The sequence below is a fragment of the Hylobates moloch genome, unplaced genomic scaffold (genome assembly GCF_009828535.3).
Source record: "Hylobates moloch isolate HMO894 unplaced genomic scaffold, HMol_V3 SCAFFOLD_13, whole genome shotgun sequence".
Taxonomy (NCBI): Eukaryota; Metazoa; Chordata; class Mammalia; order Primates; family Hylobatidae; genus Hylobates; species Hylobates moloch.
The window spans coordinates 95,505,804-95,528,170 of NW_026652288.1; the positions used below are offsets into that span (position 1 = coordinate 95,505,804).

General features: G+C 42.8%; 1 protein-coding gene across 2 annotated transcripts in view; it reads right to left on the reverse strand.

Moving 5' to 3' along the window:
• Positions 1-438: 438 nt before the first annotated feature.
• The window catches only part of ETV5 (ETS variant transcription factor 5), a 65,817-nt gene continuing 43,888 nt past the window's right edge, over positions 439-22,367 (reverse strand). Inside the window, exons 8-13 of one of the 2 annotated variants that reach the window (XM_032171838.2) lie at positions 21,122-21,381; positions 19,726-19,785; positions 12,145-12,213; positions 11,796-11,965; positions 6,798-6,899; positions 439-3,629 (exon numbers count right to left, since the gene is read on the reverse strand). In XM_032171838.2, the coding sequence (XP_032027729.1) occupies positions 3,408-3,629; positions 6,798-6,899; positions 11,796-11,965; positions 12,145-12,213; positions 19,726-19,785; positions 21,122-21,381 (883 nt within the window). In that variant the 3' untranslated portion in view covers positions 439-3,407. The remainder of the gene's footprint in view (positions 3,630-6,797; positions 6,900-11,795; positions 11,966-12,144; positions 12,214-19,725; positions 19,786-21,121; positions 21,382-22,367) is intronic. The other variant, XM_032171839.3, reaches the window with a different exon arrangement.

The following is a 22,367-nucleotide window of genomic DNA, read 5'->3' on the forward strand; positions in this document are numbered from 1 at the left end:
TTTGCTGACCTCCTGCGTTAGGTTAACGATCTGGGTCTGGGCCCAGGCTGGATAACGAGCCCGTGAATAATGGGGAGCGGATTGTTAAAAGCCTTATCATGGTGAAGCTGAGAGGCAGAGACGGCTTTTTCCTGCGCACCCCTGCCCCTTCTCCCCAAGCATCTTTTCTTAATCTGTCGAAGCTAATGGGGTTTATGTGGCAGACATTCATTCCTCACAAGCTCCAATTCAAGCGGCGGTGCACCGATTCGGTCTCGATGTTTCTACATTTAGAGGCTTGTAAAACAGTAAAGAAAGACAGCAGATAAACCGACAGAAAGCCTTCTGTTCTAGGCTTGAAAAAAGGCTCTACTTTATTTCTCCACTGTAATAGAAGTCTTGAAAAGGCCAAATTAGAGGTGCAGAAAAAGGGTGAAATAAGAACACTAAAAGCCATAATACTGCAACACAACCCGGCGAACTTTATTTTCTTCCACATATTTCCCGAGTGATATATATTCACGAAAAAGAGACAAACTTGGAGGAAAGGTTTTTACTGCTGCATGGCCAGAAAAAAACATAGTGGGCAAAACCTTCCTGAGCTTTTTTCATTATTTATCAACCATTACTTGATTTTTCACTTGTCAAGAGCAAACCTTATTGGGGAAAAATCAGAAAATGAATGGCCTTAAGTTGTTATTGGTTTTCAAAGTATTCACACAAGGGGCTGAGAATAATTCTGGGACTCGAAAGTCCTAGACTGCTTTGTAATCTTGTCACACAACCCAAAGCCAAACATGGGCTACACTTTAAAATAAAAAAAGTGTTACTAAGAATTGGTGGCTCGGTGGGCTCAAGGGGATGAGGTGATCTCAGATCACCATTGGCTGGGAAGAGGCTCTCTCGACTTTCTACCTCTTTGGATTAAATTTTTAGCTGGAGTTTAAGAGGAGCTGTGTACGTCTATTTCCAGGTAACAGAGTTCCCTAAACTACCCTCAATGCCACTGTCCATTGGTAAGGCTAAATTGTTGAGAGGGCTAGGGTGGGGGCGGAGAGAAAGCCAGGGGGCTTTTGCCTGCTTTAAAATTAGACCAATGAGGGCAAGAAAGAGGCAGGTTCGGGTGCTTGGTAAACGAAAAGCAAACTTCTTTATTGTACACAGTACAGAATATAACGCAGCTTGGCAGGATGCATACGGCCCTGCGCAGGGGAAAGTATTTCAAATCAACTGGCAGGTTAAAGCCTTTCTGCACTGTAGACTTTCCACACTCTGGAAAAGAAGCAAACAAACCACAAAGAACCCCCGAAAAAAACAAAAACCATCCGGGAGGTGCATGAGTCCAATGGGAATGCAACGGTGATGCCGCTGTCCTATGCCCGGTGACAGCACAGGCCACGTAAGTTACAGCAGGGGAGGGGTAGCTCAAGCTACAGAGGATTATTGTCATATTGCTAAGACAGCATAAATCCATTCAAAAAAAAATCCAAACCAGGGTAAGTAAAGAAAGGAAACCCAAATCTATACAGCATTTACAACAAATAAATCTCTAGCCAGCTGGGGGTAAAATATGCATCTATGTATAGACTATGTGTAGGTTAAGAAAGCTATAAATATGGTTTAGAAAGAGTCCTTTGATTAGAGTACAATGCTAATTAAGGCCCAATCTACAGGTTTACCACCTCTGTGGGCTAATCAGCTTCCAATAGAGGAGAATCTCATGTTTCCATAGCTATAAAGTGCACCCCTTATGCCTGTGAACCTCTTCACAAATGTGCTGTCGGTCATAAGGGGGACAGTTTGAGACTATGGAGTGCTCCATGAATAGAAAAGCAGTTCAAAGCATGTGTCTCACACTCACGGAGTCAGCACTGCCTCATTCACATACGAGGAACAGTGTAGTCATTCTTAATGTGCTAAGTGTCGTGGGGAGCACAGAATTCTACCAGCAGAGCAGGCAGCAAGGTACCACCAGTAACTTTTCCTCTACTTTGAGCTCAACTTTCACATAGCTTTAGCTTGGTTGTTTAAAACTTTTCCAATATAATACAGCAATGAGAATGATTTCTTTTTTAAAAAAGGCAGGAATCTAGAATGCTAGCACTGCTGCTTACCTGTCAGTATCATACGTAAGTCTCAAACCCTACTGAATCATACAGCTAGGGTTTAAAGTCCAAGATTCAAAGAAAAAGGAAAACAAAACAAACTGATGAAATGGAAATTGTCATCAGTCATGCCCAGGGAAGAATCCCAAGGGTTCTCACCAGGTGACCAGGTTTCCAAAGGACATGACACATGTTATATACATATGCTTTCCAGAGAGGGCATGTTAGTGAACATGGGGAACTATACACAGAGAATCTAAGCTTGTGTCCAGGCTGCCCTGCACACTTCAAAAATGTACAACTCAGGTGCAAATGTTCCATCGGGTTGTCTGGTGCAGAAAGCACAAAGCAGGCAACAAGGCGGGCTTTCACATGGCCAAGGGGAAGCCTCAGCAAAGCCCCTCTCAAGCTGCAGTGTCTTCATAAGTTGGCACGGCCCTGGCTAAAGGACACAGTGCACAGTTACCAAAAGGTTTGTTTTTGTTTTTTGTTTTTTTGCTTTAAATACCAAAACTACAAAAATCAGTTTATAAACTGTTTTTCCAAAACAACCACCAAAACAAAACAATCCCCCAAATCAGGGCAAAACAAAATACTGTCAAAAGTGTTAATCGCCCTTCTCCTAAAATAAAAGTCATCCACACTCAGCCATGTGATTGGGAAGAGAAAGGGTGCTTGCTCTACTTGGCGACCACATGGCCGGGTGGTTCCCAAGAGTAGCCATGGTTTATGATTTTGAGAACCATGGAGTGGGGAACAGCTGTTCTGACTGCCCCCCTTTTTCTAGACAAGGGGTAGTATTTCAGATTCAGCTAGAAGAGCTTTCCAATGTTCAAGATATATTTTTAACCCTTAATGGTTTGAGCCTCCCCAACTTAGCCTACTTACTTTTCTATGGGTTTGTGATTTTTCAACAAATTGTGCAAATCAGAGCCCTTCTATGTAAAGGCATTTAGTAGTCCATGATTGATGCAGATTGTCACATACTATGTCCCGTTTTGCAGGTACTAACCTGAACAAGATATTGCTTTGCATATATTGTCCATGGTAAGGAGACTCCATTTTGATCTCTTCCCAGAAACCTCATCAGAATCTAGAGTTGAGGCACCGGCCTTTTGGTGGTTTTCTGCCCCTCCCTGTTCCCACTCCCCAGCCAATGTATCTGTCTTTAAGGGTGCCAATCCAGAGACGGCTTAGGTTCTCCAGATAATACTCAAAGGGCAAGCTTTAGGAACAGCCAAAAACACAAACAAAACCACTGCCCTTGTTTGCCTGAATGGGAACTGCTAGCTCTAGGGTTTGGCCACTCCGCCACTCAGAAACTTAGTAAGCAAAGCCTTCGGCATAGGGGAGGCTGCTGCAGCGGTCCATATCCAGGAGGTAAGCGGGGCTGTCTTCAAAGTGGGTCAGCGGCAGGGTGTCCTCCTCGCTGAGGTGGCACTCGGACTCTGCCTTCAGGAACGGACGCTGGTTATCCGGGAAAGCCATGGAGAAGAGGGCATCTGGGTCACAGACAAATTTGTAGACGTATCGCTCTCCAGCCACCTGCGGGAGAACACACACCTTACAGGGCCCAGTTGGAACAGGGCATGGGATCAGGGGAAGAGAACGAGGTATTCCTAAGTCACAAAGCCAGAGGCCAAAGGAGCAGCTGATTACCCCAATCACTCAGACTTACTTTGAGAAATCCTGGGAACCTGTTATCTGCCAAGTGTTTTACTGACACTACAGCAGTTAAAAAAGAAGATATCTGAATTTCGAATTCACACTAGATGGACTCTTAAAAGAAAATCTTCACTTTCTGTCTTCCAGTGACAGCTTTGAAAGCATGATTACACTGAGCCTGGAGTTTGGTGTTCCAAAAAGGTGTGAGGACTGACAGTGCAAGGCAGAAGCCTGACCACATTTTTGGTCACCTCCAGAGTTTACAGTCTTCACAGTATGGCCTTGTTATTTAGAAAGGTTAGAAATCTGATGAGAGCGAGCCTGCGCAGAAGCCTTAAGTATGTTCCAAAGCTGAAAAGAATTGCTTTTGGCTTACCTGCAGCTTTATAAATGACTCATCGCATGGCTCTGCTACACTGAGGGAACCGCTGACTACCTTTCTATGGGTTTTCTGCATTATAATATTAGAACCAGAAGGTCTTGGTTATTCAAGGACCTCATGGTATGTGGCTGATGAGCCATCTGCGTTAATGGGATCACCTTCTCTCTGCTGGTTGTTTAGCAACAGTACAAGAGGCACCCAATACCGAAAATCAAACCCAATAATTGGCTTCTGTCTGGAGACGCAGAGGGGCAAGGGAAGGCAGCCAAAATTACTGATAAGATAAACATTTTAGATTTAAAAATGCCAACTATTGAGTTTAATCCTGCCCTTCAGTCATTCTGCTGTGATTCTAAAATCTTTTTTTAATTGAACAAGTATGGCTCTGCTTCCAAATCTCTATCAATCAACCATCTCTAGTTAGTGTTGTATGCCGGTTTTACCTTAAAGCCCAACCCCAAAAATTAGTTTGTGTGGAAGAGTGAGGCAGGAGAGCACAGTGGAAATAATCCTAGATCAGAAGCTGGGAGCTGCACGGCTTCCGGTCCTGGTTTAGTCACTAATGAGTCTTAACCTCTGTGAACCTCAATTTTCCCTTCAAAAATGGAGGGTATGGGACTACAGCTTTTCTAAGTCTCTCTACACGCTGGCGGACTATCATTCACCTTTTAATGAGCTCTCATTTACTTGTGAGTCATGTAACAAATAAAATGATAACCCCTTCCTTACATTGGATGGCACATTGTTATTTCTGAAATATTTTCAAATATATACCCTGTGGGATTAAAGCAAGAATTATTATCTACATTTTTATTAGAAATAGAGGCTTTGGGAGATTAGGTGACTTTCTTCAAATCATACGGCTAACAAATTGAAGTGTCAGAATCTGAGCCCATGAAGCCTCATTCCTGGGCCTTCCTGTACTCTTTGCCTACTTATTCTCAGAAATAAAGTTCTCTTCTACTCCCTTAGAAAACACAGAAGCTAGTCATAAGGACAGCTCATTTCCATTGGTTCAAGTTACTGTGTCTTGGGTTGCATCTCCCCATGTTGGATGTGGAGTTGGGAACAGCAAAGGAATAATGGCTCTCCCACCTGAACTTAGGATTTGGCCTGATGATATCAACTCTAAGGAGGATAGGGGACAATGGGGAGTGGCTACTGATGGGTATGGCGTTTCTTTTTGGGGTGATAAAATGTTCTAAAATTGATTGTGGTAATGGTTGTACAGCTCTGTGAAACCACTGGACCGTATACTTTAAAACAAGGAGAGGTAGGGTAGGGGACCACCTATCCTACAGCACTTAACTCTGTATCAAGCACTGAAGTTAAACCTCGATTCCTAACCCAAAGGAGCTTATACTCCGGTGGGGGGTAGCAACAAGAAAGGAGTTAAGACACAGTGAGAAGAGCAGTGGTAGGAACAAGTACTGGTGCCATCAGAAGAAGCAAAGGGGACCACCTAACCCAATCTGAAACAGAAAGGTGACAGAAAACAAGGAGGGGCTGGCCAGGTACTAAGAGCATTAGGAATGTTCTAGGTCTTAAGTAGGATGGCAGTTTAATAGGTGTTTTCCATTTTATGGTATGCTTGATAATGTACATGCATGTAACATGTATTCTTTGGCAAACAAATACTACATTAAAATAAAAGGTGGCTATGCTAGTGAAAGCTGTCAAATTCGAGTGAAGAAACGAGAGTTAGGTGGTGACCAGACTGGGAATAGCCTCAGAGCCTGTATGAAGCACTAACAAGTCTAGAGTTTATCCAGAAAATCACAACGAGCTGTTGAGTATTTTTCAAGGTGGTGAGGAGAATATGGGGTCACATTACCACCCGCCTATGAGAAGGATGAATCTGGCTTCTTGTAGACAAGTTCTCAGCAGTTTTGCCCACATGCTTCTGCCACATTCACCTTATTGGCTACTGCCAGGTAGACTGGCTCAATGTGTAAATGCTAGGATCTGGGCAACAGTACATTACGAATTTGGTAGCTAAGAAAGACTTGCCATTCCCATCTTCTACTTATCCGTGGGATGTTAAGACTGTGGCCCCTCGCTACCTATCCCACTAAGAATTTTGTACTGATTTCCTCAAAATATGCTTCATCCTCTACTCCACAAAGAGCAACCTGCTACCAGGTGACACTGCTGCCATTCTACAAACGTTGGGTTTTTAACTTGAGTTCCAGTTTCTGTAAGTCTGAAAGAAAAATTAGATGTTCTTATTCCTTTAACACTTCTGAGCATATCAAACTAACAGATTTGGAGGTCTAGGTGTTTTAATAACTAAAGACTTCAATCAAGCTGTTGAAGTAGAGACCTTCAAGTTGATTCCCTGTAGTTCTTTTTGGATACAACAGTTGGCCTAAGTTTCTGGAAATTTCCATATATAGAGGCAGTTTTGGGAAAGCACAGGAGCCTAATTTTCTATTTTGTGTTCTACATGCAACTTCTAGTTTCCACACAACCAACAGCATCAAATGTACTCTATATCTCTTTTGATTCTTGTCTCAAGTTTGTCTTCTCAAGATTGTTTCCTACCACAGAATCACTTAGGGGGTAACATTTTCTCGTAGCGACGATCACCAGTTTTACTACAGAAGCCGTGAACTTTTTCCTTAAAAGAGACCAGAGTGGGCGAAGGGTCTTGTATAATGGCTCACCTTCTGCATGATGCCCTTCTCATAGTAATAGCGGAGAGAGCGGCTCAGCTTGTCATAGTTCATGGCTGGCCGGTTCTTCTGGATGCCCCAGCGCCGAGCAACCTGAAGACACAGGAAAGTGAAGAGCAATGGAAATGCATTCCCTGGGCCCCATGTTCTCTCCCAGTCCCAGCAGAGCCAGTTCTGTAACCTGACTGCTTTGGTCAATGATCTGCTACTCTGACCTGGAAGGGAAGGCATTTAACTCCCTCAAGACCAAACATTCAACAAAGGCGATGATTCAGTGACAACTACTAGGAGGTGAGACCTAGAGATGGAAGAATCCTAGCACTTTAAGATTGCAGAGGGCTTGGCTAACATCCCAGAGGATGCAGGCCCTCTACTGTTTCTCCACGTATGAATTATTGACCAATACCCATAGACCATTAACATGTTGCCATTAAGTGCTATGGTTTCTGTAGCAGTCAATAAGGAATAATTAGAATGGTCATTCCTGAAACATTAGAAACACACTAGTGAGTTGCTAATGGGCCAGCAGAGCAAAAGTTCAATTCTAATAAGATTGGAGGGGGGCTGGGAGATGTTTACTTATTGCAGCTCACGGACTAAGGGGGAATCAGATCATTTCAGCCTGCTGCCATCCAACCCCACGCTCCCAGCAGACTTGCAGAATGGACATGAAAGCATGTAGCACCATTATCCACTTAATGAAAAATTAACAGGGCTTTCCGAACAGTTCTGAAATGCATTATATCCAACCCAGTCCACCTGAGGTGCACTGATAGGGCAATATAATTGGAGCTCTGGGCAAAGAAGCCTCCTAGCAGGAAAACTTCCTAGTAGAGTTTACCCAATTATCACAGCAGCCAAACAATTTCTGTTCCAAAATCCTACTTATGAGAATGACTGTCAAGATAGTAGAATAACCCTGGAAATGTGAGTTTTACTCAGAGGTTCAAATGTATGCAAACCAGGGGTCAGGGGTCACGTTTTGAGCATTTTAGGTCAGTTTTGGAAACTTAAAAAAAAACAACTATATTCCTTTGATTATTTTATTTTTATTTTCTGAGATGGAGTCTCACTCTGTCACCCAAGGCTGGAGTGCAGTGGCACGATCATGGCTCACCGTAACCTATGCCTCTCAGGCTCAAGCGATTCTCCTGCCTCAGCCTCCCGAGCAGCTGAGATTACAGGTGTCCATCGTCATGCCCAGCTAATTTTCGTATTTTTAGTAGAGATGGGGTTTCACCATGTTGGCCAGGCTGGTCACAAACTCCTGACCTCAAGTGACCCACCTGCCTCAGCCTCCCAAAGTGCTAGGATTATAGGCACGAGCCACTGCACCCGGCCCTTCGATATTTTAAAAGCCAAATGTTAAACACAGAGTAGAAAGCAGAGAGAAAACAGCATTTCACATAAACCTTTCCCTTAAAAAAAAAGCAACATCTTCTAAATTCAGGATTCTAAAATGACCTTTAATAAAAACCAAAAATGATCTGATAAGAATGCATCTCTCTTAATTACAATATAATAGCAATGATTCTACTCTGCCTTGCAAGAAACCCTGTGGAAGTCCAATTTCCGTTCAATTGCTTCATGTCCCCACAGCAGACATGATGTCCTGGGTCTCCTCTTTTCTCCATATGGTACCCACTCAGCTCTACCTTTGAAACAGCCCAAAAGGCAAAATTAACCAAAAATTACCTCCTGGTTAGAGAAGATAAACATTTAAAACCAATGGAAATAATGGTAAGACGAGAAATCTGCTAACCTAATAATATACATCATTGTACCCTGTTCAAAGAAATGATGCTTTGTAAAACTAATCTTTAACTGCCGTCTGCCACAAGTGAAACGGAAATTTCAAAGAAGCCCAGCCTCATCATTTTACTATGTTAAGGGGTAGAAAACAATCCTTGAATATTCTTCAACTTCAGCGGCTACCTCTCAGCTGTCACTTGCATATGCAATTGCTTATTGCAGAAAGGTTTGGTATATGCACAGATTTCAAAGCAGCTCTCGTAGCCATAGTTACTGACTCATCCTCTCGGGCCAGAGCCCTGTGATTCTGTAGCCCTCACCACGGCTGTTCCTTCTACAGTAATGCATGAGGCGGCTCAGTTCCAGAGCAGCTGGGAATTAGGGCTGCCCCTCTTCTGGGACTTGGGAGGCAGGCAATAGCTTGTCATCAGATCTTTCTTCTCTCTCATTAGATGCTTTGGTAGCACGTATCTTGAGGACTGAGGCTGAAGGAGTTAACGGATCTACCTATTCCTCCTCCCCTTTAAAGAGAGAGCAGCCACAGCCCAGGGAGTGGCTCTTTCTAGCAGCCCATCCCTTCAAACCTCCCAGCAGCAGTTATCTGCCACATGTTCAACAAACAACCCTACCCCCCAAAATATTCATTAATGCAGATTCACAGTTAAAATGGCTCCAGATTAAAGCCGAGTCAGTCATAATTGAGAGGGTGCTAAGCTGGATGACTATCAAAAGACATTTGATTAGGGGGCCTGCCAAAACGCAGTTCTAAAACCACAATTTCCATGCACAGTGTAATGGATATTATGGATAATTACCCAGAGTGCACTACTCAGCCACACAGCTGCCTACAATTACGTCCCCAACAGCTTCCTCCTCCGCTTCACCCTTCAAGCTCCCCCATGACGACTTCTTCCAGCTTCTTCCAGAAGCTGGTATCTTCCTGACATTAACAAGAACAGGGCCCTCACAGGTATACAAGGAGGGGTGGGGGGGAGCTCAGCAAATGTCACCTGTCTTGAGGCTAACGTGCACATGTGGCACCCAACTGATCCTGGGTGAAGAGAAATGAACATTTGGAGCTTAGGGAAAGCTTGGGGACTTCAAGGTGGGGTGGAAAGCACCATTTCCTGAAGAAACAAAGCTGCCCGGTCAACCGAGGAGGCTCAAGGACACCACAGGCTTCTCACATGACTTGGCTGCCTGGCATTTATGAGCATTCTGTATTAATATTAGTTTCTTTATTAAGTAAGAAAGCAGGGGCCCTTTGCCATCTGTTCATCATTCTCTATGCCACTGGTAGGAGTGCAGAAGATTCAATAACAGCTTTACGAAGGATCATAACCAGGTTTACCTGCAGCTGGACAGCCTGTGCTTAGGCCCGAGGCAGTGGCAATAAAATAATAAAAGCTCCTGTTTGTGAAACGAGATAAATCAATAAGGGCTGCCCACATGACAGAACTACTTTCAGAGAGCCTCAGTGAACCTAGGTGACATGCTTTTCTCAAACTTCACATAAACCAGGCCACGTTATTCAGAAAGCAGTGAGGAGAGGCATCAGTCCGCGTGGGGTGGATGGCTCTGTAGGGATGCTAGAAGCCTAAAACATGGCTCTATTTCTACATAGCCAGAAAAAAACCACGTAGGCACTAAACTAACACAGTGGCACTCAACTCCAACTCTGAAGGTAGACTGAACCGAATAGAAGCTGTTTAATTAGTCCATCTAGAGAAGCTGACACATTTCCATTCTCGTGAGTGAATATAAAACAGGGAACACATATGCATATCTTGTTTTCTAATTGCCTTTAATGAAGTCTGCCTTCTTCTCCTATCAATCAGGATTCTTCATAAATTTCCAATCCATACATTCTCCTCCTTTCCCCACTTGAATCTTTAGACCACTTTCTTCTTCCAAACCAAGTCCCCGGTTGCTACCTCCTCCTGTTAACCCCATGCCAGCGTATTTCTTTGGTGTGCTAAAGCGAGCCCTAGAGTTAACTGAACACTGAAAACAGCAATTCTCGTTCAAATGCTTTCTAAGAGTGTCTAAGAGTGTTGTTCCCAATTTAATTATACCCAACCCAAAGATGCCTTTTGATCTGCTGGTTTAATTTATATGCCTAAGAACATGCTACTAAAAGAAGCATATGTCAGTTTTTTTGGGCAGTTATTTCTGTTCCATTTATAATCTCTCTAGATTCTACATCAAACAGAAATTAAAAATCAACCCCTTTAGAATATGTGATGCTGAGAGCCTGATTTAATTTGCTTTGTTATGTGATATTCAGGAAAGGGATTCTAGGGTGTGTCTTCTCCACTGAAGAAATGGTACTGGTTCTGTCAACAGTGTATTTCTGTTCTGGGCACAAAAACAGTAACAATGTTTTTTTCCTATTAGAATAACAGGTTTGTATCATCTCTCAACTACTCTATTGTGATGTCACATAACACACTTATTTTTTTGGACACAGGGTCTCGCTCTGTCACCCAGGCTCAATTGATCCTCCCGGCCTCAGTCTCCCAAGTAGTTGGGACTATAGGCACACACCACCATGCTTAGCTAATTTTTTATTATTTTTATTTATTTTTAGTAGAGATAATGTTTTGCCATGTTACCCAGGCTGGTCTCAAAATCCTGGACTCAAGCAATACACCTGCTTCAGCCTCCCAAAATGCTGGGATTACAGGTGTGAGCCACTGCGCCCGGCCATAACACACCTTTAAAAAAAAAAAAATCTAAGCTCATTAAGATTGAGCCACCTGTGATAATTTTATTTCTCCAGGCTACAGCCATGTGAAATACACAGTGGGTAGTTGTATCCTGTAATATATTGTCAAAATGTCATACAGTATGTTCATGTAGCCTCAGAGATAGACTATGGCCTACAGGGGCTAAGACCAAAACAAGTCTGTATCATTGAAACAACACCTGAAAAAGACTTTCCAAGAGGGACAGCATATCCTATTTGAATATAAGTCTTCATGATCTTGCTCCCTAGATTTTGCAGAAGTGTTACAAATACTTTTAATGTATTCTACAGTGGAGAACTCTGCCTGTCCATGTATTAGAAACTGTCCCATTCATAGGAGGGACACAGCCAAGCCCACTGGCCAGGCCAGAAGATGAATGAGAAGGAAGAGAAGACTTGACACAAAAAGCCTCAATGGAAATCTAAACAAAAAACATCATCAACAACAACAAATCAAAACCCGTCTGAGTCCAGCATCCAGTGCATACCTCTTCCGGTTCTATCAGCTTGAACTCCATGCCTCGGCCTGTCCAGGCAATGAAGTGGGCATTGGCTGGGTCATCAAGAAGGGTGACCAGGAACTGCCACAGCTGAAGGGAACCTCGCCTCTGGTAAGGGGGCCCCTCTCGATACAGGGTAGGCTCCTGTTTGACTTTGCCTGTTTGGGACAAGGACACATCACACAATAGCTTAGTCCTAAGTTTCTCAGGTGGTTGGGACAAAAAGGAGTTGTTCATGCTGATTTAATCACTGGACTTGGGAAAGAGAGTCATGGCTGAGGTGTTCTGACATCTCCAAACCTCTACCTGGCAACAAACCTTGGATGGGGCTACTTACCTTCCAGTCTCTCAGGCACAACACAAGTGTCGTCAAAGTATAATCGGGGATCTTTTTCATATGAAAAACCTGAAAGAGAATTTAAAAAGAAAGACTACATTGCTTAACAAATTCTGTGTTGTACTAAAACTATGGATTTAAGGACTAGAGTGGGATCCTATCATTTCAGATCCTAAGTCCTACTGCTGTATCTATGACAGACTGAATTTTCAGGGACTTCAAGAGGGCTTAGGCATTCCAATTCTGATGTAATCACCTGCGCCTCAGTCAGAGCAGCATCAATTCCTGCTTTTAGAGCTAAGACTGCAGGGAAGTGCTGAGTCACCAGTACGTTCCTTCGTATTTTGCTTCTGAGGTCTGCATGGATCAATGTTGCTCTGACTAAGCCTTTACATCTGAAAACACATCTCTATTTCAGTTGGCCTAGCTGGATGGATTTGGTTGATCTGTACATAGACCTGCCATTTTCCTTTTAGCTAAAATTAATTTCAACCTTTCCTATAAACTCATCCAAGCTACTCACATACCTCTTCAATTACGAAAGAGCTTGAAGGGTAAAGAATGTTGCCAGAATGAATGAAGACTTAGGCCTGTAGAGGATTTTGAAAGCAGTATTGGTGGTATTATTACCAAACAGTGGAGAGGATCTGAAAAGACTTTCTAGCAATCAAACAAATTCATTGTATAGATGACAAAACCGAGGTCAAGGAGGAACTGGCCCAACAACACACGCAAAGGAAATAAAAGAAGGCAAGGCAAAAAATTAAAGGGCTCAAGAAGGAAGGATGGCCTGACAGTCTTCATCCACAAACCCCTAATATACGTTCAGTGCTAACCACCATGTCACTAGGCACCTTGTCAAGATTGGTGGTTCAAATCAAAGCCAGGTAACAGATAACTTTGATGGGGGTCACATCCCTCCTTGTAGTTCAGCCTGTCTCAAGGCGTAAGGTCTCCAGTGCATATTCCTTTACCAGCACACGTCTTAGGAGCATGCCCCAGGGCTCCTGTCTGATAAGTGGTGCTTCCCTGTGCTCCGTTTTCCTGTTAGTTCACCTGGCGCATAGCACAGGTCTATGTGTGTTGGATATGCAGTGGGGGCAGGCAGGTGAAAAGGCTCTGCAATGAAGGACTTTCATTAGAGTCTGAGAAGGCTTCACTGCGACTTGAAAAATCCACAAGGCCAGGCACGGTGGTGAGCAATTTATAATTCCATGAGCAATTACAAGGGTGACTGCACCTGTAAAGCTTCAAGGGTTCTGAATGAGGATAACCATAATAACAAGTGCTATGTGGCTTATGAAGGAGCAGGCAGTAAGTGATTTTAGATCGGTTTGTTGAAGACAAATAGCCTGTAATCCCAGTACTTTGGGAGGCCAAGGTGGGTGAATCACCTGACGTCAGGAGTTCGAGACCAGCCTGGCCAACATGGTGAAACCCCCGTCTCTACTAAAAATACAAAAAATTAGCCAGGCATAGTGGTGGGCGCCTATAATCCCAGTTCCCTGGGAGGCTAAGGCAAGAGAATTGCTTGAATGTGGGAGGCGGAGGTTACAGTGGGTAGAGATCACACTATTGTACTCCCACCTGGGCAACAGAGAGAGGCTCTGTCTCAAAAAAAAAAAAGGAAGGAAAAATCCATGAGGAAAGGTGCCAAGATATAATTTCGCCATTCTTTGTTTCTTCAGTCAACCCAGATCAAGTAGCTTATTGGCAGGACCAGCACCAGGCCTGGGACTGAAGAAACTCTGCACACCTGAGACTGTTTTGAGGTTTGTATTATTCATTTTTGTTTTCTCGGCCCTAAGCATTAGTTCTCTGTTGCTTAACGACATCAAAGGAAGTCTATTTTATTGACATTTATATATTATTTAATCCACTAAGTATTTATGCCAGGCATCGTGCTAGAAGGGAGTAGGCAGCCAGGCGAATGTAGACTTGGTCCTTGTTCTCATGGAGCCTGCATCTCGACTGGGGGAGACAGACAATAAGGGAGAAAAAGAAACGAGAGGTGGCATAGTACTGATGGATTCCAGTCAGCTGTGCGATCTTGAATAAATTAATCTCTGTGCTCCAGTGTCCTCACTGCAGCAGATAATAATTCCTACCTTATGGTGTTGTTATGAGAGTTTAATTTAGTATCATTCAACTGATCTATTTCTCTATCTTTATACCATTGTGCTAAGAGTAGCTCCTGGTACGTAAATGTGTAATAAATGGTAGTTAAAAAAATAAACAGTCATTGTACATTGTGGTAAGTGCTATTAAGAAATTAACTGAATAATGTCAGAGCTTGATCTTATATCCTCCACCAAAGATTCTAAATTCCTTGAGGATAAGGATCGTGTCTTGGTATCTTGGTGCCCTCATGGCACCTTACACATAAGTACTAAATAAATATTTGAATAAATGAGACGTTTTATAGTCTTCATTAAAAAATATTTAAGAATATAATGCTAACTTTTAAGTCAGGGATTCAATGACTCCTGATAAATTTATTTTCCAATTTGGCACTAAACTGACTTTTATGACAAACTGGTATACTCTGTATTACCAACAAGACTTTCATAATCCACTATGCTTCAAACATTTTGCCTTGCCTGCCAGGAAGCTACATATTTCCCAACCTTCCATAGGTATTTTGATATTCTGGTGATGTTTTAATGGTCTTATTATAAAGTCATTACAAGTGAACTACTCAAAGTTTACGTATCTGTCAAACTTGCCATGTTATTTTTAGAGTTCTTCTCCTCTAAGGTAAGAAAAATATATTCGCAGTACGTAGAAAAAAACACAACCACCTACATCTAGAAGAAATTTTCAGTTTGGTTTTCAAAACTAATCAGATGAAGGTCTGCCTATAAGAAGTATCACTTTGTTGTATCTTGTGGTTTCTGGTCATCATCACATGTGGTCCTCTACACCATCTGGAAGATACTATTGGTTTAAGTGAAATTTAAGTCAGTTGAATTTGAGCCAGCAGTTATATCAGTTGTGGCCACAATCATCTAATCACTCAAATAAAGGTGGCAGGAAGGAAGACCCATTTGAGGGGCAAACTAGAAATGAAAGACTGAAAACATTATGCAAGGACTCCAGGTGAACACTTAAGGCAGGATGGCTATCTTAGCAATCACAGATGCCAATCAGAAACACTTGTTTCCTTAACTGTTTCACAGGCATCTGTGGTCAAGCCTGTATTAGGATAGGAAAAGCATGTCAGGGTAATTTAGAACAGTTAAAAATGCTGGATTCTTTGAAACTAACTTCTTTGATGTGTGTGAAGTCAGGGAAAGGAATGGGAAAGGGTGGAGGGAAAACACACACAAATGCACCAGATAGTCTGTGTGTAGTAAGCAACCCAATGCCTTGCTAAAAATATTTCCCTTAAGAGCATGCTCTTTCCTAAATGTTGTAATTATGCAAAATGTTTTCCTCCCTCTCTTCCCCCACTCCCTCCTAGTTTGCCTGCTGCAGACATCAACTGCTTCTGTAGAAACATTCAGGAACCTCAAAGAGCCCCATGCAGCTGTGCCCATCACAGCCAGTGTCCGGGAGACAGCCCTTCCTTTCCAGGGCTGGACACTCACTCAGAACATCACAGGGTACCCAGTGAAACAACACTCGGTCTCCCATCTAACTAAGTGAGTGCTAAGCAGCTACCCATAAAAACCGCTCGTATGCACTAATCACTTATAAAAGCCACCCAATGCTTCATGAGTATCAGCTCTTTTGACTTTCATTTAAAATGACAAGAGACTGGTGGTTCTCAACCTTGGATGCACACTGGAATCACCTGGGGAGCTTTACACATTACTAAAGCCTGGGTCCCACCCCAGAATTTCTGATTTAATTGCTCTGGAGGAAACCTGGAAATCAACATTTTTAGAAGCTCCTCAGGTAATTCCAATGTTTGACCAAACTTGAGAACCGTTACTACTCAGTAGTTTTCAAACTTGAAGGTGCATCAGAATCTCCTGCAGGACTTGTTAAAACACAGACTGCTAGGCCCCACCGCTGGGGGTTCTGATTCAGTAGGCCTGGGATGGGTCCTGAGAATGTACATTTCTAAAAAGTCCCAGGTGAAGCTGTTGCCACAGATTTTGGGAATCACACTGCTTTAAATCTTTAGGGAAAGATACATTTAAGAAAAAGAAGACATACATCTGGGGAAGGTGTTCTAAAAAAACTTCCCTACTTCAATGTTTAGAAGGGAACTCCTCGGCCGGGCGCGGTGGCTCACGCTTGTAATCCCAGCACTTTGGGAGGCCAAGGCGGGCGGATCACGAGGTCAGGAGATCGAGACCACGGTGAAACCCCGTCTCTACTAAAAATACCAAAAAAAAAATTAGCCGGGCGTGGTGGCGGGCGCCTGTAGTCCCAGCTACTCGGAGAGGCTGAGGCAGGAGAATGGCGTGAACCCGGGAGGCGGAGCTTGCAGTGAGCCGAGATTGCACCACTGCACTCCAGCCTGGGTGACAGAGCGAGACTCCGTCTCAAAAAAAAAAAAAAAAAAAGAAGGGAACTCCTCAATCCACCATCCCAAGTTAGCCTTTGCCCAGAAGGGTAACTTTAAGCTCTGAGGCCACCTCTCCAGGCCTTTCATGCCCCCCAAGCATGATCTCAGTCCCTACCAGGGCTCCTTTCCATCAAATGAGCCCATTGATTTGCTACTGTCATTCATTTATGCAGGAGCTTAAAAGCCCAATTATCCTCCCCCAACAAAAGGCTCCCTTCTTCCTTTTGATTCACATCTAATTACTTCTTTAGATAAATCGTAAAATTTAAAAATCTGTGACAATGCACTAAAAACAACAACAAAACAGACCCTCATAAAAACTGGCAGCAGATGCCTTAAAAAATGTCATAATCCCCTTTACCCAGAAATTTCAGAAACTTAGCTTCAAGAATCAAGAGAACAAGAAAACATTTACAGCTAGATGAATGTTCACAGAATTTGAGAATAATCTGGAAGTACCCACTTTTCAGCAACAGGTGATTAGCTAAATGCATACCCATGAAATGAGTACTGTGCAGCTATTAATGAGGAAATCCCAGTGTAATGTTGGGTGCTATAGAGATGACATTGGCTGTGGAGTATGGAAGGAGATGAAGAGTATGGGCTCTGGAGCCACAGGGCTTGGCTTAGAGTTCTGGCTCTACTCTTACAGCCATGTGCCCTTGGGCACATCTTTTCTCCTCTCTGAGCCTCGGTTTCGTTACCCTATGGGGCAAATAGAAATATCTATCCCTTGGGAGGCCGAGGCGGGTGGATCACGAGGTCAAGAGATTGAGACCAACCTGGCCAACATGGTGAAACCCCGTCTCTACTAAAAATACAAAAAATTAGCTCGGCGTGGTGGCACGCGCCTGTAATTCCAGCTACTGAGGAGGCTGAGGCAGGAGAATCGCTTGAACCTGGGAGGCGGAGGTTACAATGAGTTGAGATCGCGCCACTGCACTCCAGCCTGGTGACAGAGCAAGAATCCGTCTCAAAAAAACAAAACAAAACCAAAAAGAAATATCTATTCTATAGGGCTGCTATGAGAATTAAACAATTGAATTTATGCATCTGAAGAACACAAAGCAGTGTCTGAAACACAGTAAGTATTCAATTTGAGTTAGTGACTATTGTTAAAAAAAAGACTATAAAACAATGAGTCCTGTATGATCTGTATAATCCTATATTTACATATGCACAGCAAAGATTGAAAGACTATGTAGCAAGTTGATGGTTATCTCTGGGCAGTGAGATTTAATTTTCATCTTTTTGCCTGTTTGTATTTTCTGAATTTTGTGTAATCAGTATTGATTGCTTGTGCTAAGAATAAGCTACAAGTTTATATTTTAAAGAAAACTAGGCTGGGCGTGGTGGCTCACACCTATAATCCCAGCACTTTGGGAGGCCGAGGCAGGTGGATCACGAGGTCAGGAGATCGAGACCATCCTGGCTAACACAGTGAAACCCCGTCTCTACTAAAAACACAAAAAATTAGCCAGGCGTGGTGGTGGGTGCCTGTAGTCCCAGCTACTTGGGAGGCTGAGGCAGGAGAATGGCATGAACCTGGGAGGCGGAGCTTGCAGCGAGTGGAGATCACGCCACTGCACTCCAGCCTGGGCAACAGAGTGAGACTCCATCTCAAAAAAAAAAAAAAGAAAACTAGTTCAAAAGCAAGCTCCTCCAAGAAACTGACATTCTAGCTCCATTCTGACCACTTCCTTGAAGCCATATGCTATGGAACACTTATGCATCTTATTTGTTCCCAATTACTTTCACCCTAATTAGTAGGTCAGCACTAATAAAGGCAAAGTCACAGGCTCAACCTTGCCTACTGCTCCTGCTCCTAATTAGAGTGAGATGATCTCAGAGACTTACTGAATTGAGTTGGTCCCAAAGGAATTGGGCACAAGAACTTGAGCAGGCCAGGCGCGGTGGCTCAAGCTTGTAATCCCAGCACTTTGGGAGGCCGAGGCGGGCGGATCACGAGGTCAGGAGATCGAGACCACGGTGAAACCCTGACTCTACTAAGAAATACAAAAAATTAGCCGGGCGTGGTGGTGGGCACCTGTAGTCCCAGCTATTCGGAGAGGCTGAGGCAGGAGAATGGCGTGAACCCGGGAGGCGGAGCTTGCAGTGAGCTGAGATTGGGCCACTGCACTCCAGCCTGGGTGACAGAGCGAGACTCCGTCTCAAAAAAATAGAACTTGAGCAGACAGCATACACCCTTGATATATTGATATAAAACGATCTTCTTCACATAAAAATAAATGTTAGGATATGTGATAATCCTGGCTGTGGATAAACTGCTTTATATCTGCGCCCATATTTCTCCTTTGAGGTATTTTTTAAAAATCCAATTAGAAAACGTTCCTTTTATGTCCTTCAATAATGCATTTTGTACATAATATACCTCTCCACTCCCATCCCCAATACTCCCTACCCTCTGCTAGCTCACTTCCCCACCAGCCCCCTCAAGGTTGGTGAATACCTTAAATTTCCCTCCCATGTTAAAAGTGGCAACCATTTATCATATAACAATAACTACAATGAAGAGTTACCCACCCAAGCACTCAAACTAAGTAAAAAACCTAGAGACACATTTTTAAAACTCTAAGATATCCTTGGACCCTCACTGACATAACTATAAAACATATAAAAACCACCCTCACTGACATAACTCCTATATTCCAGTTCCAGCTGACAGTGTTATATAAACATAACCTCCATTTCTGGAAATGTGGAAATAAGGTGGGTTTGTTTTTTCTCCAAATTGTCCTATACTCTCAAAAAGTTGGGGTCATTGCTAATGAAAATGGCAGCCCTCACAGGGCTTAGGGGCATGCCTTAAACCCTGCGTGCAAAATAATTGAAGATTACAATCAATTAGCTCTCATATTCATGAGCTAAGCAAGATTTAATCTATGATCTCAAATCTTAGCCTGGAAATTGAGCAATTTTAAGCTTGGGTATTATTCAAGAAAAGAAAGAGGAAGGAAGGTAGAAGAAAGAAAGAGAGAGAGAAAGAAAGGAAGAAAGGAGAGGAGACAGGAGAGGAGAGGAAAGAAAAGCAGGCTCCTTACCTTCATGGCTGCTAGAGAAATAACCCCCTCTCATGTAGGATGACTGGCAGTTAGGCACTTCTGAAAGGAAAACAGGTGGACACAATCCCGTCAATAGTTTCTGCAGCAGAAGCAGCACATCGGTCAGCTGCAGCTCTGTGGTAAAGCCCCTAAACCTTCTGCTCTGGGGTCATGTCTTTTTGCCTTTGTCCTGGGAAAGAGGTGCCACACCAATAAGCAAGATGGCAAACACCATAACCCACCATCTGAAAGGCAGGCTCTCCTAATCAAGTCACGGGAGGAAAAAAAAAGATGTTTCACTCTCATTGTTCACTCATTTTAGAAATGAGTTAACACTAAATCTGGTGAAAGAGCCAATGGCAGGGGAAAAAATATTGGCTTTCAAAAGGCCAAGCCTGGCCTCTTGCCCATGCTGACTCCTGGGTGTTAGGGTGGTAAGGGGAAGAGGACTGCTTTAGATCTTTTCTAATTTGCTCCCCTTTACTGCTGGTGGTCACATCCAATTCTGCTCCAAGAGGTGGGAGTATTTTTAGGCCAAAGGGATTAGGGGACCTGAAGTTAGGAAGCCAGGACCAGCATTGGAAGGGGTAGAGGATTGCAGTTTGGTCCATTTTTGCCATGCTGGGGCTGTCACACTGAAACCAAACCACACTCAAGTGATCTCTTCTTCAGCCATCATGTTATCAGTGTCCATCGGGAGGAAAGACAGTAATTTGTGTTGTGTCCATGTGGGATGAGCCATCACCCTGGCAATACAACTCAGATCAAAGAATTACAGATATGGTAACATCTGTTGAGTGTCTTGCTTTAAGGGAGTGGAGTGGGGTGCAAAACCCATCAGGACAGATCAAAATGTCAGTCTTAAAGGAAAAAATGTTGCTGTTCATGCTACTCCTGAGAAAAATACATCAAAGCTTTCCAGAGGAATGCTGATGGAAATGTTTACACACAATCACTACCTCACACTTGGTAATTTTTCTGTCATAAAGCAACAGGTCTCTCCCTTCTGCCTATTTCCTCAGCATTTCCCATAACCAATTGGTGCCTGAATAGATCAATCTATGTATTATCTCAGAGAAGGTCAAGAGCAAATTCCATCCAAAACTGAACCCCAACACTCTCCAGGCTTGGACTCAGAGATGTACTTCATACCACTTCTGAATGCCTACTGCACTTCCTACCACTTACATAGCTTTTCTGTTTTGTTTCGTATTCCATTGTGCATAAACATGTCAGCTCTACTAGCTCCTAAGTTATCTGAGGGCAATTCTTATAAAAATTATAAAAAAATTCTTATAAAAATTCCTGTCCCCAAGGACCTGCATGTATAAGACACTGAATAACAAGACAGAAGAGTGCAAGAATGAAGCAATGAATAGCACAATTTGATGCTGACCTGAATCGACGCAGTAATCCCGAGGCTCCTGCTTGATTCCCATTGGTGACTGGAACCCGTGTGCTGGGGGCCCTGGCATGCCCGGGACCCCATGTTCATAGAGTGGGTCATGGTATTCTTGTTTGAATCCCTGAGGGGGCGGGGGAGCTGCAGGGACAATAGGTTCTGACATTTGCCGATGGTAACTGGGGCGATTATCTCCGGGAACTCCTGGCTGAGGAGGGAAGGGGTGGCAGGGTTCAGACAGTTGTCTCTGAAATCTGTAAGAAAGAGGTTTTCATGTTGAACAAAGACTTGATGAATACCTACTATGATCGAGCACTGGGGACTAGAAGTTCCAATTAATGAAATTATTTGCAAAGTACTTAATAATGCTTATTTCTGGACATTTTACCCTCTTCCCAAAATTACATTGTGTATTTCGAAGCTCTTGAGTCAGGAAGTGGCAAAAAAAAAAGAAAAAAAAAAAAATCAAAGCAATGATGTGGTAGCCTCTTATCTTCCATGTGTGTATATTTTATGCACAGTCTATCTGTATAGATGGGCCAGATTATGTATCTGAATATATGAGACCAATTATTTGCAAATAGCACTAACATATACATGTTTGTTCACTAGTTCATCCATTCTCTCACCTATAGATAGAAGGAATCTTTAAAGACTGAATACAAACTAACCAGTTAGAAAATGTAGTTAAAAAGAAAAAAGAGAGAGAAGCCCATTCATAGTAGCAATAAAAAACATAACATTCCTAGGAATAATCAGGAAACCTATAGGCCATATAAGAATAAAATCTTAAAATTGTTTTCTGAGGAAAAGAAAGAAAAAAGATTTAAGAGAATATATTTAGGACTTTGAAGCTATTGATTCACTGAAAATTAATCTATAAAAGCAAATGCCTTCCCAACTAACTTGACAAAATGATTCTAAACTTTATTTTGAAAAGACATAAGGACCCACTAGCTATTGACGTATGTCATAAAACTACAATAATTCAAACAGTAATACAACAAATTGAGAGACTGGCAGATCAAAGGAATTTAATGGCAAGCCAAAAACTGTCAAGTATATTCCAAAATTTACTACTTGTTAAGGTTAGCATTTCAAATTAGTTGGGGAAAAAAGTTAGACCCCATTTTATACAGATACCAAAATAAATTTCATATGGATTAAATGTTCCAATATAAAAAGTGAAACCAGGCCAGGCATTGTGGCTCATGCCAGTAATCCCAGCACTTTGGGAGGC